The 16,738-nt window shown below is 42.4% G+C and overlaps 1 protein-coding gene across 2 annotated transcripts in view; it reads right to left on the bottom strand.

Annotated features, from left to right (window-relative positions):
• The window catches only part of megf10 (multiple EGF-like-domains 10), a 68,361-nt gene that overhangs the window by 14,910 nt on the left and 36,713 nt on the right, over positions 1 to 16,738 (bottom strand). The window contains exons 9-13 of one of the 2 annotated variants that reach the window (XM_079599472.1): positions 13,822 to 14,034; positions 9,120 to 9,294; positions 8,929 to 9,049; positions 2,686 to 2,849; positions 2,325 to 2,427 (exon numbers count right to left, since the gene is read on the bottom strand). In XM_079599472.1, coding sequence (XP_079455598.1) covers positions 2,325 to 2,427; positions 2,686 to 2,849; positions 8,929 to 9,049; positions 9,120 to 9,294; positions 13,822 to 14,034 — 776 coding nt within the window. The remainder of the gene's footprint in view (positions 1 to 2,324; positions 2,428 to 2,685; positions 2,850 to 8,928; positions 9,050 to 9,119; positions 9,295 to 13,821; positions 14,035 to 16,738) is intronic. The other variant, XM_079599473.1, reaches the window with a different exon arrangement.

The raw sequence follows: 16,738 nt of genomic DNA on the forward strand, positions 1-16,738 counted from the left end.
TTCACCGAAGACAACGATCACATGCTTTTCTTGTTCCCTTTCGAAAGGGAACTCGCGTTGAGTCCCATCGGGGTCGCTATGGGGGAACGCCTTGTGACCGGTGTCTGAAGTGGAAATCTAAACTCGACAATGAACCTGACATTAGCAGGCAGAAATCGTGGGGCTCGCAGATGAGCTTGAAAAGGCTTTGAATATCTCTCAAGAGCTGCGGGATGATGGCGTGATCTCTCTCAGCATCTAGCCCTCGCCCTAGGCCAAGCTGAGCAGGCTGAGGCTGATGAGGAGGACGAGGTTTCTGAGCGCTCTCAGCCCGCCTGCCCTGTATATGACGGGTTGTTGGACGTTATGCCGCGCGTCGCGAATAGGTTAGATCCAGAGGTGGACAAAGTACACAACTTCCTTTCTTGAGTAAAAGTACAGATACTACTGGTCAAATATTTCTCCGTTACAAGTAAATGTCAATGCATTGTTTTATTATTGTTGCATTGTTGCATGTAATACTTACAGTAACTTATGCCTCTGAATCTCTGCCTGCCTACCCTCATATCAATATCACATGTATTTCTAGAACACAGGTCCAGTAGTGGGATTGGATAAGTCACTCAATAACGTTCACAATGGATTCGGACACCCAAATGGCTGTTCCTAGTTGTTTGGCTTTTAGTATGAATATGTTAGCCTTACTGTTATCTATAAGCTAGTGTGCTCCAAAACAATGACAAAATTCGCATTTAGAAGACCAAACCCAACACTGAAAATGAAAATCAGGTTGATGTCAGAATCCAATGTCAGATTGACACTAATCTCCAACGTTGGACAGACGTTAAAGTTTCCAGAAAAATAATAATACTCAATTAAAGTACAGATACTCCAAAAGTGTACTTAAGTACAGTACTCAAGTAATTGTACTTTGTTACTGTCCACCTCTGGCTAGATCTGCCGTGGAAACCAGAAGGACCTGGCCCTCACTGAGGTGGTAGAGGAGCGGCGCCGCTCTGGAGATTTGGTTCTCCGCTCCACCAAACAGTCTCGATCGTCTATGGTGGCGGTTCATGGTGGCGATGGAGAGACATCTCTGGGTGAACCTGGCTGACATCGGGAGAGGAAGAAAACCTTCCTCATCGATGCGCCGGTTCCACCAGGCCCACGCCTCAAGCCACGAAGCGGGCTGGCTGAGGATCGGAGACGAGACCAGAAAGCGTGCGCCGCCTCCCTCGAGGTGAGTTTAGACAGAGGCGAGGTGACATCAGGGAAGTGTTCCAGAACAACCGCCTTGAGCAGCCTTCTGGGGCTCCAGAGGCTAACTAACATAACCCCCCCGTCCCCGTCCCGTCCCCTGACTGAGGTCAGGCTCTGGTGCGCCTTACAACTGGCCCTAAAGCTGAACCCATGATGTGATTTTGCAGTACATTAATCATCTGCCATACAAGCTTTTATTCATTCAGCTCAGCTGGTGCTCACAAACCAGTTTTTTGTGAAACCAAATGTGGCTACCAATGTGCAGGTTCAGTGTTTGTGGAGTGTCACATGACTTCAGTCTAAAGGCATGTTCACACCAAGGAAGATAACTATAAAGTATTTTAACAATCATTCTAATTTATGAAAATAGAGAAGTCTTCATCACAACAATAGTGATAATGACACAGAGGAACAATATTGTTGGAGTGACTTCTTAACCGATAAAAACATTGACAGCCAATCAGAACCGTCCTGCATTAAAGAGCTCAAACTTTTAAAGCGGCAGACCACCAAACCGCAGGGCATGCTAATAATAAACTGAACGTTGGACTGGATGTTAATATAGTTATGGTTACAGTTATCTTTCCTGTTGTGGACGGCCCTGAGCCCACTGACCGTCACACTGTGTTTAACAAGCTCTGCTGTCAAAGACAAATGATTCAACATGTCGTCCTGTGTGTCTGAAGCTCAGCTCTGTGGGAGAGAGTCGTGACAAAACATGGACAAAAGCTCTTTGAGAGTGTGTGTGTGTTGCTAGGCGATGAGAGGACGCTGGAGATCATTCTAGTGCAGAGGCCTGAGGAAACACTGCTGACAGCATCAGTATGCCGTCGGTGTCGGGTCGACCCAGAGGAATGTGTGGGAGAGGGGGTATCCACCTTCAGTCCTCAGCCTTACAACCAAACACACCAAAACCTTCTGAAGAAACAAATTAAGATGTCCTTCTGAAGAACTTTCTCACAAACTTAAGGTTTTTGTGAACCCGGCCCCAAGGACTTCTGGCCAGAGGTGGGAATGACTTTTAAAAGCAGTAATCTTTTAAAAAGCCTGTAAGTTATCCTGAAAGTGTAGCACACATGCATCACCTGTCCAGCCGGCCAGACAGCGGCAGTGTCCCGTCGAGGGCTGACACCCGTCCGCATGACTGCAGTCACAGCGCTCACGACAGTCCAATCCGTACGTCCCGTCCTGCACACACCATCAGGACATTATATATATACGATGGTGTACATATTATATGTTAATGAGAATGCACTTTAAAAGAACTGTTCACCAGACTGAAGGAATGATACCTTATGGGTGAAGGCCAAAAATATGGAAAATAATTGAGAGGTAATATAAAAACACTGGTTCAGTATTATTATAATGAATGCAGCAGAAGGTGACATAAAGGCCCGTGTAACTGAACATTAAGACAGGGTTTGCTATTCCTCTGTGACCGCAGACCTGACAGTGCTGATCGCAGCGCTCTCCTCTCCAGCCCGGAGTACAGGTGCACCCCCCGTCCAGAGCGTCGCACGCGCCTCCGTTCCTGCAGGCACACGTCAGGTTACAGCCCAGACCCCACGAGCCACTGGGGCAGTTAATGGAGCAGTCCACCCCGTGCCACCCTGAAACAACAGCGCTGACCATCACTACAGCACTAAAACACTGCAGAGCTGAGACACGTGAACGAAACACACACACTACTCACAGTCGGAGCCGAAACATGACAGTGATCTCCATGTGATGGGATTACCTGACAGTAAGGTAAACTAGTGCTTCTCTATGTACACATAGCCCTCGTTTCCAGTTGCTCTTTGTCAGATCTCGTCACTATTTCAGTGCTTGTTCTGTTTAATGTGTTTGTTTCTATAATGAGTTTATTTTGATTATTGTTGCTAGGGCTGCCCTCTAATAGTCGACCAAAGGCTGGTCTATGAGAAGCCTGTAGCCAGTTGGTCAAAGGGAAAAGAGTAGTGCAGTCTGTGAAGGACAGATCGTAACACAGATAATTCATGTAGTACACTGTAACCCACTGTAAAAAAAGGTCAAGTTCTGACAGTATCATACCATTTTCTGTTAAAACCTTAGAAAACAATGCATTCTGGGTAATCTTCACCCATTCAATCTAATGCATGAGATCCAACAATGTTTCTGTAATCAGTTATTCTGAAGGATATTGAAATCATATAGTGCATTACAACATTCTGAACTCCTGATCGACCCAGACATCAACAATCAGCGTATGAAACTCAACAATGGTGACAATCAAGAGTTTCATGTCGCAATGCATGCTGGGTTCCAGGATAGTATAAAACTCACAGCATGCACTGCAGCATGAATACTTTTATTTGGATTGCCACCATTGTTGAGATTTATGTGCTGATTTTTTTATATCTCTGTGTTTCTACAAGACGGCGTAGCTCTGGGTTTTTGTTGTGCATGATGCGTTTAAAAAAATTGTCATTGTAAATCATTGAAGTGAAGCTTGAATATGATAGTATATGATAATTTTCTGCATTCACAAACCATGTGTGTGCACAAGTGTGGTTTGTAAGAACAGTTCAAGCAGAATGAGAAAACATAATGTTAAAAAGTCAAGGGTCAGGAGCCCAACTAAAGCAAACACTGATCTCCATCATGGTCACTTCAAACCAAACATTTTCAATTAAATATCTCAATAACAACTTCTGTAGATGTATGACAGAAATAAAGTCATACTGGTTAATAATAAGTGTAATAATGTGACTGGAAGTCAGTTGTAGTTCTTGTGTTCCTCTATTTTCTGTTCGTGTGTTCCTCTTTTCTTCAGTGATTCTGCTTGTTAACAGCAGGTGTTCATCACTAATCACAACAATCACTTACATAATCACTGAATTATCTCACTGCTAATTATACTGTTACTCTGATGGTGTGCATTTTCCTGTGGGGTTGAAAGGGTTAACAGTGTAAGATAAAAAGACACACCCACTAAATATATTTTAACAGGAATAAACTGTAAGTTAAAAACAGGTATATACTAGGACCAACACTGTTGCCTGTAGTTTACTGTAAAAGTTTGTGTTTTTGTGTCGCCGTTGTGCTGAAGAGTCAGTCCAGCAGAAGATCTACACACACTGATGATACGCTGTGTGTTGCTTTATTTAACAGGTTGCTGGTCCAGTGGAAATCTCTTTATTTAAAATATTTGTTTAGTGGTCTCAAATGAAGTAAGTTCACAGTATTACGTATAAGTTCACAGTATAACGACTACTTTGACCGGGCATCTGGGGCATGACTCCTGGAGATTACTTCCTGAGATCCAAGATGGCGCCAGTGTGTGAGGCATGCCGTCTGCTCAGTGTCTCTATTTTAATTATATATATATTTTCTACATTTATCCATCACTGTTCATCCTCAATACTAGTTTATGACCGTTTTCAACTTCTGGACATCCGATGTCTAGCTGAACAGCTACCAAAAAGTTGGCTGGGAGGTCCTGATTATTACTCAACCAAATGTTTGGGGAATGCCTTCCTCCGCCGTTCTCCTTGCCCTCTACTGAGGAAACGTCGAAATCATCGGAGGCGTGGGAAGAGAGGTGGAGCTGCAGTAAGGTTGAAACTTCAGCTCACGCTCCAGCGGACAGCTGTTGGACGTCTGTTATCGCCGGTGGAACGTGGCTGGCATGTCTCGTGGCGTTCGCCGGAGCGAGTGTACCGAATGATTCATCCTACGTGGTCAGTTTCTGTGTCGCTGTGTCAACCTGAGCAAGTGCACTGGAGGTTATTTGCTGCGTGGTCGAATAGCTGCTGTCGACCTTCCACTGATGTTTCGCCTCGGATGCGACGCAGAAGGGTTAACTTTAACAATCTTCGACAGCTTCAAGTTCATCATCAGCCCAAACGGAGCCCAGAGCAGGTTTTATCTAAGATGGCTTTGATAAATGCCCGATCACTGGTAAATAAGACTTTTATTTTAAATGATTTTGTTGTCTCCAATGACTTGGACATGTTATTAATTACTGAGACTTGGCTAAAACCTGGAGATCTGGCGCCTTTAACGGAACTGTTACCTCAGGACTATTTATTTTTTAAACTCCCCTCGGTCTACGGGTCGGGGTGAAGGATTAGTTTCTGTTTTTAAAAACAAATTTTCTTGTCAGTCATTGTCTACCAATGCATTTGAATTACAGTTATTTAGATTAAACGCTGAAAATGCGGTTGTGGTGGCACTTATATACCGTCCTCCGAAATCTACAATAGAGTTTATTAGTGAGTTTGCTGAATTTTTAAGTGAACTTGTAACATATAACGATAGACTTTTAATTCTTGGTGATTTTAACATTCATATCTGCTGTGGTTTTGATTCTTTGTCAAAGGAATTTGTCAATCTGATAGAATCTTTTGACCTTTGTCAATGGGTTGATGGCCCAACTCATGTTCAGGGCCATACATTAGATTTGATTTTAACACATGGACTATCCGTCTCTGATATAATTATGAGTGAACTAAATTTCTCCGACCATAAGCCAATCATTTTCTCTATACCTCTGGTTCCTGAGTCAATTCCAATGCATAAGCCAGTTCATTGGTTTCGGTCTCTAAATCCAATTGCTATCTCTAATTTCTCTCACATTTATAAAAACATCTGTGATGATGAAATTTTAGATTGTCATCTTCCTAATTTTGATTTGAATGAATATTTTAACTGTTTTAACTCTACTTGTTTCAGTATTCTAGATTATGTTGCTCCATTTAAACCTAGACATTTAAAGAAAAAAATTGAGCCGTGGTTGAATGAGACTGTACTTGGTCTTAGACGGCTATGTGGACAGGTTGAACGAAGATGGAGAAAGCATAGACTTCAAGTTTATTATGTAGCCCTGAGAGATGCTTTATCTAAATTTCAAAATGCAGTTAAGAAGGCAAAATGTCAATATTTTTCACAAATAACTGAAAAATATAGACAAAAGCCAAAATTACTCTTTTCAACTATAAACGCTGCTTTAAATCCACCTACCAAAGCATATCCAGTACCCTCCCATCTAAATGGCGATGACTTTCTGAGATTTTTTTCAAACAAAATTGAAAATCAAAGGCCAGGTACTGATGAATGTCAGAATAGTAATGATTTTGAAAGTACTCCGTTTATGCTGTCTTCACTCTCCACAGGTTTTTATGAATTTGATTGAGGATGTTTCTATTTCCTATCTACAAGAAATAGTCACCCATCTCAGGCCTACAATTTTCTCTTTGGACATTATCCCACCTAAAAGTTTAATAGAACTCTTCGATACTCTAGGACACAGTTTACTTACCATTGTAAATAAATCACTTAGCCTAGGCATCTTTCCAGCTGCTCTCAAAAGTGCCTTAGTATTTCCATCAATTAAGAAACCAAATCTTGATCCTTCTGATCTGAATAATTATAGGCCTATCTCTAATCTGCCTTTTATTTCAAAAATTTTAGAAAAAGCTGTATTAAATCAATTACACTCCTATTTAAGTGTACATTCTATATATGAGAAGTTTTAATCCGGGTTTCGGGCACTCCACAGTACTGAATCTGCACTGCTGAAGGTTTTTAATGACATCTATCTGACAACAGATGTTGGAGATTCCATGATTTTAATGCTATTAGATCTTAGCTCTGCTTTTGATATGGTGGACCATGATATTCTTCTGTCTAGACTCGAGTTTGATGTTGGTCTAAAGGGAACTGTTTTGAATTGGTTTAGTTCATACTTGACTGATCGAAAATTTTCTGTTAGTTTTGGCTCTACTATATCCTCTGTTGCTCATCTTCAATGGGGGGTCCCTCAGGGCTCAATTCTGGCCCCTACACTCTTTTCTCTTTATTTGCTCCCTTTGGGTTCCATATTTAAAAAATATGATGTGTCGTTTCACTGCTATGCAGATGACATTCAGATTTATGTTCCCATTAAACGGGTAGGAAAAAACTCACCTGAGCTCCTGTTGGCTTGTCTAGACGAAATAAAGATGTGGATGACTGCTAATTTCTTTAAATTAAATGATAACAAAACGGAACTTGTACTTTTTGGTCCTCCTAAAAGTAGCCTAAATCATATCCCTGAACCGTATACACTCTCTTTACCTATAAATACTTGTGTGAAAAATCTTGGTGTTTCAATAGATAGTTCTTTGAAACTGGATAAACAAATTAACTCTGTTGTCAGTTCGTGTTTCTTCCATTTACGTATGCTGACTAAAGTTAAGCCGTTTTTATGTCCCCAAGCTTTTGAATGGGTTATACATGCATTTTTGTCATCCCGACTGGACTACTGTAATGCTTTATATTACGGAATAAATTCTACAACTTTAACACGTCTTCAAATAGTCCAGAATGCGGCAGCGAGACTTCTAAAAGGTATTCGAAAATACGAACACATTACTCCAATCTTAGCTTCCCTTCACTGGTTGCCGGTTCGATTCAGGGTTGATTTTAAAATTCTTTTATTTGTTTATAAGTGTCTTAACAATCAAGCTCCCCCCTATTTATCAGAGCTTTTAGAGCAATACACTACTTCCAGGGATCTTAGGTCAGGCACACAGAAACTTTTATCCATACCACGGTACAGGCTAAAACATAGAGGCTATTGTGCCTTTGCCATTGCTGGCTCGACACTATGGAATAATTTGCCCTTTTATATTCGCTCTGCTTCTGATTTGTCAGTTTTTAAGTCACTCCTGAAAACACACTTTTATTCAATTGCTTTTAACAGTGCTTAATGTTGTTTCTAATCTTACTTGTCCCGTCTGTCGTGTGATATTTCATTGCTGTGTAAAGCACATTGGTCAGCTTGTCTGTATAAATAGTGCTGTATAAATAAATTTTGACTTGACTTGACAGTATTACTTTTCTCACATTAGTACATTATAAATGTTGGTTAATAAATTTAAACTGCAGTTGGTCAATTTAAGGCAGTCGGTTTCTGCTCATTAAATTAGTTGACTCGAGTTTTTAATTTAGTGCACGTAAATAAATTCAGTAACATACTGTAGATTACAGTAAAGAACTGTACAATTAACAGTAAATTTAACAGTATTTTACTGTAAAAAACCCTGGTAAGATCTAATAGTGTAATTATTACAGTATGTAGGGCATAATAACCAAACATTTGCCTGTCATTCATCGACCTCAAACATGGCTTATTAAACCTAACGTTAACCAATAGCCGCTCTATCATTAGACACATATCCTAGTGTTGATGTGGAGTGAAGCTCAATTAATACCACGTTTACTGCATGACATGTTTAACATTGCGTTTCTCTCTATAGGTCCTCATCACTGAACTGCAGTCGACAGACTCTACACTGGTCTGTTAATGAAGTATTCAAATGTTCATACAGTCTCTGTGCTGTTTTTTCGACACATTCATAATCATTACTTTTTCCAGAGCTCTCCCGCAAGCTTTGTGTTCACTTGAGTGTTTAATGTATATTGTAAAGGCTCATTATTCTGGTTTAGTATTTCTCTGTAAAGTAGAACAATATTAGCAATTTAATATTTAACTCAAACCATTTTGCTGCTTGAAGATGCGGAATCAAATACACCTGCGTTCCTGAGGCCTCATGGAAACACACCGTGTCAGTGTAGATAAGCAACTTCACACCAAAGACAACTGAACAAGCCTACTGAGTTCTTCAGGATCACTGATCAGGGTTGGAGCTAAACCCTGCAGGACAGTGAGCTGAAGAGGATCACCTGCTTGACAGGAACAGGATCCATCGATGGGAGAGCAGACGGCTGCGTTCTTACAGGAGCAGAGAGAGGAGCAGTTGATGCCGTATGTGCCGGCGGGGCAGACCGAGGAGCAATCTGAGCCCTGTAATCATGACCACACATCAGTGACTGCCTCAGCACACACACACTCAGTCTAAGATAAGATGAAGTACCTTATATCCCGGTGCGCAGACACATTCTCCGCTCACGCTGTGGCAGTCTGCTCCGTTCTGGCAGTGGCAGACCTCCTGACACGCCTCCCCAAAGAAGCCAGGAGCGCACGTCTCGTTACAGTACAACCCCGACCAGCCCGGCCGGCACGAACACTCGCCTGACATGGGGTGACAGCTGAGAGAGACGGCACATCAGTGACCATCACTGGAGTCTGGACCCTACAGGCCACCAAGTGTAGTTTTGGGTCTGTGAACTTATCCTAGTGCAACGATTCCCAAACTGACGTCAAATAATGCACTTTAAAATGTACTAAATAAAAATTAGGTAATTGCACTCAAATTTTACCGAAAGTTATGTGGACACAAAGGGCCCTATCTTGCACCCAGCGCAATTGACTTTGTACACCGACGCATGTATCATTCCTATTCTGCACCCGCGCACAGCGGACTTTTCCCTCCACAGACGCACGTCGGTAAATTAGGGAATGAACTTGTGCTCGGGGGGGGGGGGGGGGCGGTTCAGTGAAAAGAGGAGTGTGTTCCGGCGCAAACGTTCCCTGGTGATATTCTGCAGTTTCAGAAAACAACTCCGCCACTGACCAGGAGAAACCCAGTCTAAAGACAGCGGCGCCGCGCGTTAGTCATATGCTATTTTAAGGGCGCATGCTTGGCCATAATGTAGCGTGTGAACAACACACACACTTTGATTCTCTAATCTAAACAGACGCAGCAGTTTTAATTTTTGCAAATCATACATTATTACAAGGAAAAATATGAACACACGAGGGAAATCATTGCTGTGTCCGTGAAGATGTAAAAAAATAGGCATAAATCTAGATTACACATTTACCCAAATTATTATACGCCTGTTTAACTGAAGCTAATGTGTGTGTTTCTCCATCATCCTCATAGAATGTCACTTCTCTGTGTTTTACGGCCCTGACGAGAGCGTCGGTCTCCTCGGCTGTGAACCGCTCCTGGCGTGCGCTGGCAAACCCGGCGTTATAATAGCAATCCGCCGTGGAACAAGCGCGCCAGCTCTTAAAGGGAATGTGAGAGGACGCTCTGATTGGTTTATTTCACGTTACGCCCAAACCACACCTATGAGTAATGAAGCGACTTCAGACCAACACATTTTAGATTTGCGTCGGGCGCAAAAGTAATTTATCCCGCCGGTATAATAGCAACAGGGCCGGGATCCGCCCACAAAGTTACTTGCGTTTCGCGTTTGATACTTGCGTTTCAGAGCGTTACAATAGGGCCCTATAGCTTAAACAGAACTCAAACTGAATGAGTTATAGAAAATGTCTAATTCCCAGCATGATAATTGGATAATAAGTGTTCTGATTGAGTATTAGTGATGAACACCTGCTGTTAACAAGCAGAATCTCTGAAGGAAAATCGAACACAAGAACTACAACTGACTTCAGCCACAGCCTTACATGAAATCAACTGAAGAGAAAACATGTTTAAATCTGTGAAGATCTCAGCAGAGGAGGATTAAACAACTCCACAAACAGCTTTACCAGCTTCACTTATTACTAACCAGACTGACTTTATTCTTGTCAGACGTCTACACAAGTTCTTATTGAGGATTAACAGAGGTTTAGAAGTTGATGTTTTATTGAGCTTCATTTAAAGTCACCATGATGGTGGTTCTCAATAAGAGCTTCTGTAGACGTCTGACAGAAATAAAGTCAGTCTGGTTAGTTATAAGTGAAGCTGGTAATGCTGTTCTTGAGATCTTGAGAGATTTCATGTTTTATCTTCAGTTGCTGAGAGATTGAGAGATTTCATATTTTATCTTCTGGTGATTTCATAAATATTGGCTGTAGAGACTGTAATAATGAGACTGTAATGAGACTGTAATAATGAGACTGTGATGAGACTGTAATAATGAGACTGTAATAATGAGACTGTAATGAGACTGTAATAATGAGACTGTAATGAGACTGTAATAATGAGACTGTGATGAGACTGTAATAATGAGACTGTAATAATGAGACTGTAATAATGAGACTGTAATGAGACTGTAATAATGAGACTGTAATAATGAGACTGTAATGACGAGACTGTAATAATGAGACTGTAATAATGAGACTGTAATGAGACTGTAATAATGAGACTGTAATGAGACTGTAATAATGAGACTGTAATGACGAGACTGTAATGACGAGACTGTAATAATGAGACTGTAATAATGAGACTGTAATAATGAGACTGTAATAATGAGACTGTAATAATGAGACTGATCATATGCCGTTTTCATATGATCACTCCTCCTCCCTCCTCAGAGAAAACAACTATCACATGTCGCAACATTAGGTCAATAGACCACAGCATGTTTTCTGCCTCTATACAGGCCTCGCCACTGTTTGACCTTGATGAGCTCTCGTCCGCGGATGACTTGGTTGCTATGTATAATGGCACCCTGACCAGCCTGCTTGATAGCTTAGCCCCTGTCAGGACTAGGCTTGTACCAGCAAACCGTACATGCCCCTGGTTCACCCCTGAGCTCAGGCAACTTAAGGCCGCTGGCCGCCGTCTTGAACGGCTATATGAGAAAACTGGCCTTACAATTCATTCCATGCTTTACACCGAACATACTCAGACAAATAGGGATGCCCTCAATGCTGCCCGCTCAAACTATTACTCATCACTCATAACCTCCTCCAAGTCCAACCCTGTTCAGGACCTTGGACAAACTCCTTAAACCCCCTGTCACTGCCTGTCCTAAGACCCCTGAGCAGTGCCATGCCTTCTCACACTTCTTCGATGACAAAATTAGCCAAATTTACCACTGCTTCAACCCCAATGCTATCTCTCTCTTTTCTTCTCCTGGCTTTCTGGGCCCTCAGCTCTCCCATTTCACCGCTATAGCCTCCCTCACTATCACTGACATTATTAATAAGTCTAACTCCTCATCGTGTCAGCTTGACCCTGCCCCACCCCTCTTCTTAAAGCCTGCATCACATCCTTATCTGAACCCATTGCATTGATTGTAAACACCTGCCTCAACTCTGGTGTTGTGCCTGCTACCCTCAAAACTGCTGCAGTCACACCCATTCTCAAAAAAACGGACTGCGACCCAACTTCACTACTAAACTACCGCCCTATCTCCAACCTCCCCTTCCTGGCCAAGGTACTGGAAAGAGTGGTGGCCTCACAACTACACACCTTTCTTAATCACCATGACCTGTATGAGCCTTTTCAATCTGGCTTCTGTTCATGTTACAGTACAGAGACTGCCCTTCTACGCATAGTTAACAACCTCCTCCTGTCTGCTGACTCTGGTTCACTTAACATTCTCATCCTCCTTGACCTTAGTGCTGCTTTCGATACCATCAACCACAATGTTCTAATCATCCGTCTGTCTGCTATTGGTGTTTCTGGCACAGCCCTCAATTGGTTCCAGTCATACCTCTCCAACAGAAAGCAGTTTGTAACACTTGGTCCACATCAGTCTTCCAAGTCCCCTGTTACTCGTGGTGACCCCCAGGGTTCTGTACTTGGGCCCCTCCTCTTTCTAATATACATCCTCCCTATTGGCCAGATTATACGCAGCCACGGTCTTAACTTCCACTGTTATGCAGATGAGATCCAACTCCAAGTTACCACTCCCTCTCCCTCTGACCCACCACCATGCTCCCTCACTGACTGCCTCTGACTTAAAATTATGGATGCAAAACAATTTTCTCAAACTTAATACAGATAAAACCAAAATTCTGATGATTGGCCCTAAAAGCATCCTCTCCAAATCTCCCAGTCTCACTCTCAGCATTGATGGTTCACCAGTCCACCCTACCCCTGTTGTTAAAAACCTTGGCGTTCTGCTTGACTCCACCTTTAGCTTTGATCCTCATATCAAATCACTCACTAAGACTGCCTTCTTTCACCTCCGTAACATTGCTCGCCTCCAACCCTTCCTCTCTGTTAGTGATGCACAGACTTTGGTTAACTCCTTCATTATGTCCCGCCTAGACTACTGCAACTCACTTTTCCTTGGTCTCCCGGCTAAATCACTTCAAAGGCTACAATATATTCAAAACTCGGCAGCAAGGCTCCTCACCCATACCAGACGATCAGCACACATCACCCCCATTCTCCACCAACTCCACTGGCTACCAGTTCCGTCCCGGATCAAATACTAAGGGCCCTACTCACCTTCAAAGCTCTCCACAACCTTGCTCCCCCCTACATCCGCGACCTGCTGACCTCTTACACTCCTTCCCGCTCACTCAGATCCTCTAACCAAAATCTCCTGGCTATCACCCGCTCCAGACTTTCCACCCTGGGTGGCAGGTCCTTCAGTGCCTTGGCCCCCAAACTCTGGAACCGCCTCCCACAACCTCTTCGTGACTGTCCTTCTCTTCCCTTCTTTAAAGCACATCTCAAGACCTTTTTGTTTAATGATCATTTCTCCACACCAAACTCATAGCTTCATACAGATAACTTGTCTTTGTTGTATTGTTTTGGTTGTTGGTTGTTGTGTTTCCTTGCCTTCCTATGTAAAGCGACCTTGGTTTTGAGAAATGCGCTATATAAAATAAATGTATTATTATTATTATTTTATTTGTAATAATGAGACTGTAATGAGACTGTATGACACTTGGCGTGACAGGGTGACAATGTGTGTTATTGGTGTGACAGGGTGTGTGTCTCACATGTGTGTGTTATTGGCGTGACAGGGTGTGTGTCTCACCTGTGTGTGTTATTGGCGTGACAGGGGCACTTCCTGTCACACCTGAGGCCGTAGAGACCGTCGGCACACACTCGCTCCTCACAGCTCTCACCGGTGTATCCCTGCTCACACACACAGGCTCCGCTCACGTGATAGCACTGCGCACCGTTCACACACACACACGTCTGACCGCAGCCCACGCCATACGTGCCGACCGGACACTGGTCCTGACACCTGAAAACACACACACACACAAACACACACACACACACACACACTTCAGTCACAGCACCTCGACGCTGAACACTGACAGACTCATGCAACAACCCTGTTCAAAAGGATTCTTGGGTGAATGTTGAAAAAGTTACAGATCAGTGATAAATATGGCGATCGGATAATGGCCTATACCACAGCACACAGCACACCGCACACAGCGCGCACACACACACACACACACACACACACACAGCACAGACACAGCACACAGCACACACAGCACATATCACTGTCACAGTGTCTTGTTTGTGTATTCCTGGTGTCCATTAGAGGTCCTCTTCCCCACGGTGTCATCCACATTTTGTATAGTCCTTTGTCTGTTACCCATCAATGTTCATTTCACACAGCTGTTCCCTGTCTTCATTGTTCCCAGCTGTTCTTTGTTAGTGTCTGTGTATAAGTACCCTGTCTGTCTCAGTTCATGTCACGGAGTCCTTGTTTAATGTCACTCACACTTCTGAGTTCGTCGGCCTGTTTCATGTGTCTGTTGGATTGCTTTACTGGATTTTGACCCTTGCCTGGACTGTTTTGTGAGTACGGATTACCCCTAATAAACTACTGCAATTGGATCTACCTTTTCCCGTGTGGGTTCGTGACAATCACAGCACAAGAACATTTCTGTTTGTTTCTGGAGGTCATGTATTAATTGCATTTTTATAGCCAATGTGTGAACAGTTTGTAAAGGTTTGAAAAGACTTCTAGAAAAAAGCTAATGAATCAAGAAATGCAAAAGAACATTTGGTAACACTTTATAATAAGTATAGTGTAATAAAGTACAGGTATTTACGAACCATTTGCAAATAGTTATTTAATAAATTATAAACTGTAGTTAATACTTGAATAGACTATGTACAAATAGCGAGATCTTCTTTCATTGTCACCATAATTAACAAAGTTTTATTGTTTAATGAGCTCATTTATAAAGAGTTTATTAATACGTTGTTAAAGGACAATTCCGGTGAAAAATTAACCTAGGGTTAATAACACACAGTTACCGAGTCGACAGTTCTCTGGGATGTGTTTTCATGATAATCGAATGTAAAGAGTTTTATCTCTAAAAACTGATTAGCTTATAACGCTAGTATATGGGGAATAGAGTAAGTCAAAAGAAATCGCTAGTTAATGCCACTAACAAGGCTCAGAATAGCCTCACACTAACACGGGAGCATAATGAGGGTCCCTACATGCAAACTGAAGCCGGCAGTCTATTCATGTATTAACTACAGTTTATAATTTATTAATTAGCATAAACTAATACTTTGCAAATGATTTGTAAGTACTTTATTACACTATACTTATTATAAAGGGGTTACCAAACATGTATATTTATCTATTCTTGTAGAAATGTAACTCACTTGGGGCTACATTCTACGTTCACTTCACAAATGTGAATAGAGAAGTTAAAAACTATATAACTATATAAAAACTATGCAAAGAATGTAAAGCTGTTTTGTGTTGTTTGTGTCTTTATCGTGTGGTCTTTGCTCGTAATTAAGCTTCTATCAGTCCCTGTAGAGCAGAATCTAGTGATGGAGGGATGAGGACACGCTTATCTCAACTATTCTGACAAGGTGAAAACTGCCAGACTATCTTTCTGTTGAGCATCCCACAAATAACCTTCTTCATACAGAGACACACACATACACAAACAAACACACCCTCACACACACACACACAGACACTTACACACACACACTTACACACACATACCCTCACATACATACACACACACACACACACACACACACACACACACACACACACACACACACACACACACACACACACACACACACACACAGACGGGCTCCTCCCTGTGGCTGCTGGGAGATTATTCTGCAGCCGGTAGGGTGTGGTGAAATCAGGGTAAACCGGAGGTAACAGTGACATCTGGTGAAGCCAAAGCTCTTATTAAGTCATAAAAATGCACTTGTGTTTCTATTCCTGCCGTTTAAATACACTCTGCACGCTCACTCGTACTGTAATTACAGCTGCACTGCTGTCGCTGGACGCCGGCGAGACTGATCCTGCATGCGGATGATTAACTGCTGTTCTCACACTGACACTCTCTCCTGGTGTGACAGGTCTCTGATGTTCATCCACTGTGACTGCAATCTGACCATTCAAGCACAATATCACTCTAACTTGTCAATAACTTCAAGCGGTCTTGCACTGCATGAATACATTTACATACCATGATATAAACCATATAGCATAATCTAGAATGATTGACACCTGTCACCGGGATATAAAACCCTACTCTGTGCCTCTACTGACAGGCTCTCACACACACCCCACAGTTTGAGAAAACCCTGATCTATACCACGGGTTTTCAAACTGTTCCTGAAGCCTCTCCAGCAAATAAAGAGAACACCCATAGTGTGCAGTGTTACCCGAGACCCGCTGTGGGAGCTGAACTCTGCAGGACAGTGTGTCCACAGAAGCAGGGTTAAGACCTCAGGTCTATATGATGCATCTCAGAATAACCAGCATTTGAGTCCAATAAAGCATGAGCCAATGAGCTTTGTGTTTTTCTCATCAAACTTATGAAGTCATACGATGGCTTTGCATGAGGAACATTATCACAATTTTGTTTAAGCTGTCCATAACAGGCAGGCGTAATTCTTCTTTCCACCTTAACCTCTAGGCTCCAGGCCAATCC

This window comes from Phoxinus phoxinus (genome assembly GCF_949152265.1).
Source record: "Phoxinus phoxinus genome assembly, chromosome: 23".
Classification (NCBI taxonomy): Eukaryota; Metazoa; Chordata; class Actinopteri; order Cypriniformes; family Leuciscidae; genus Phoxinus; species Phoxinus phoxinus.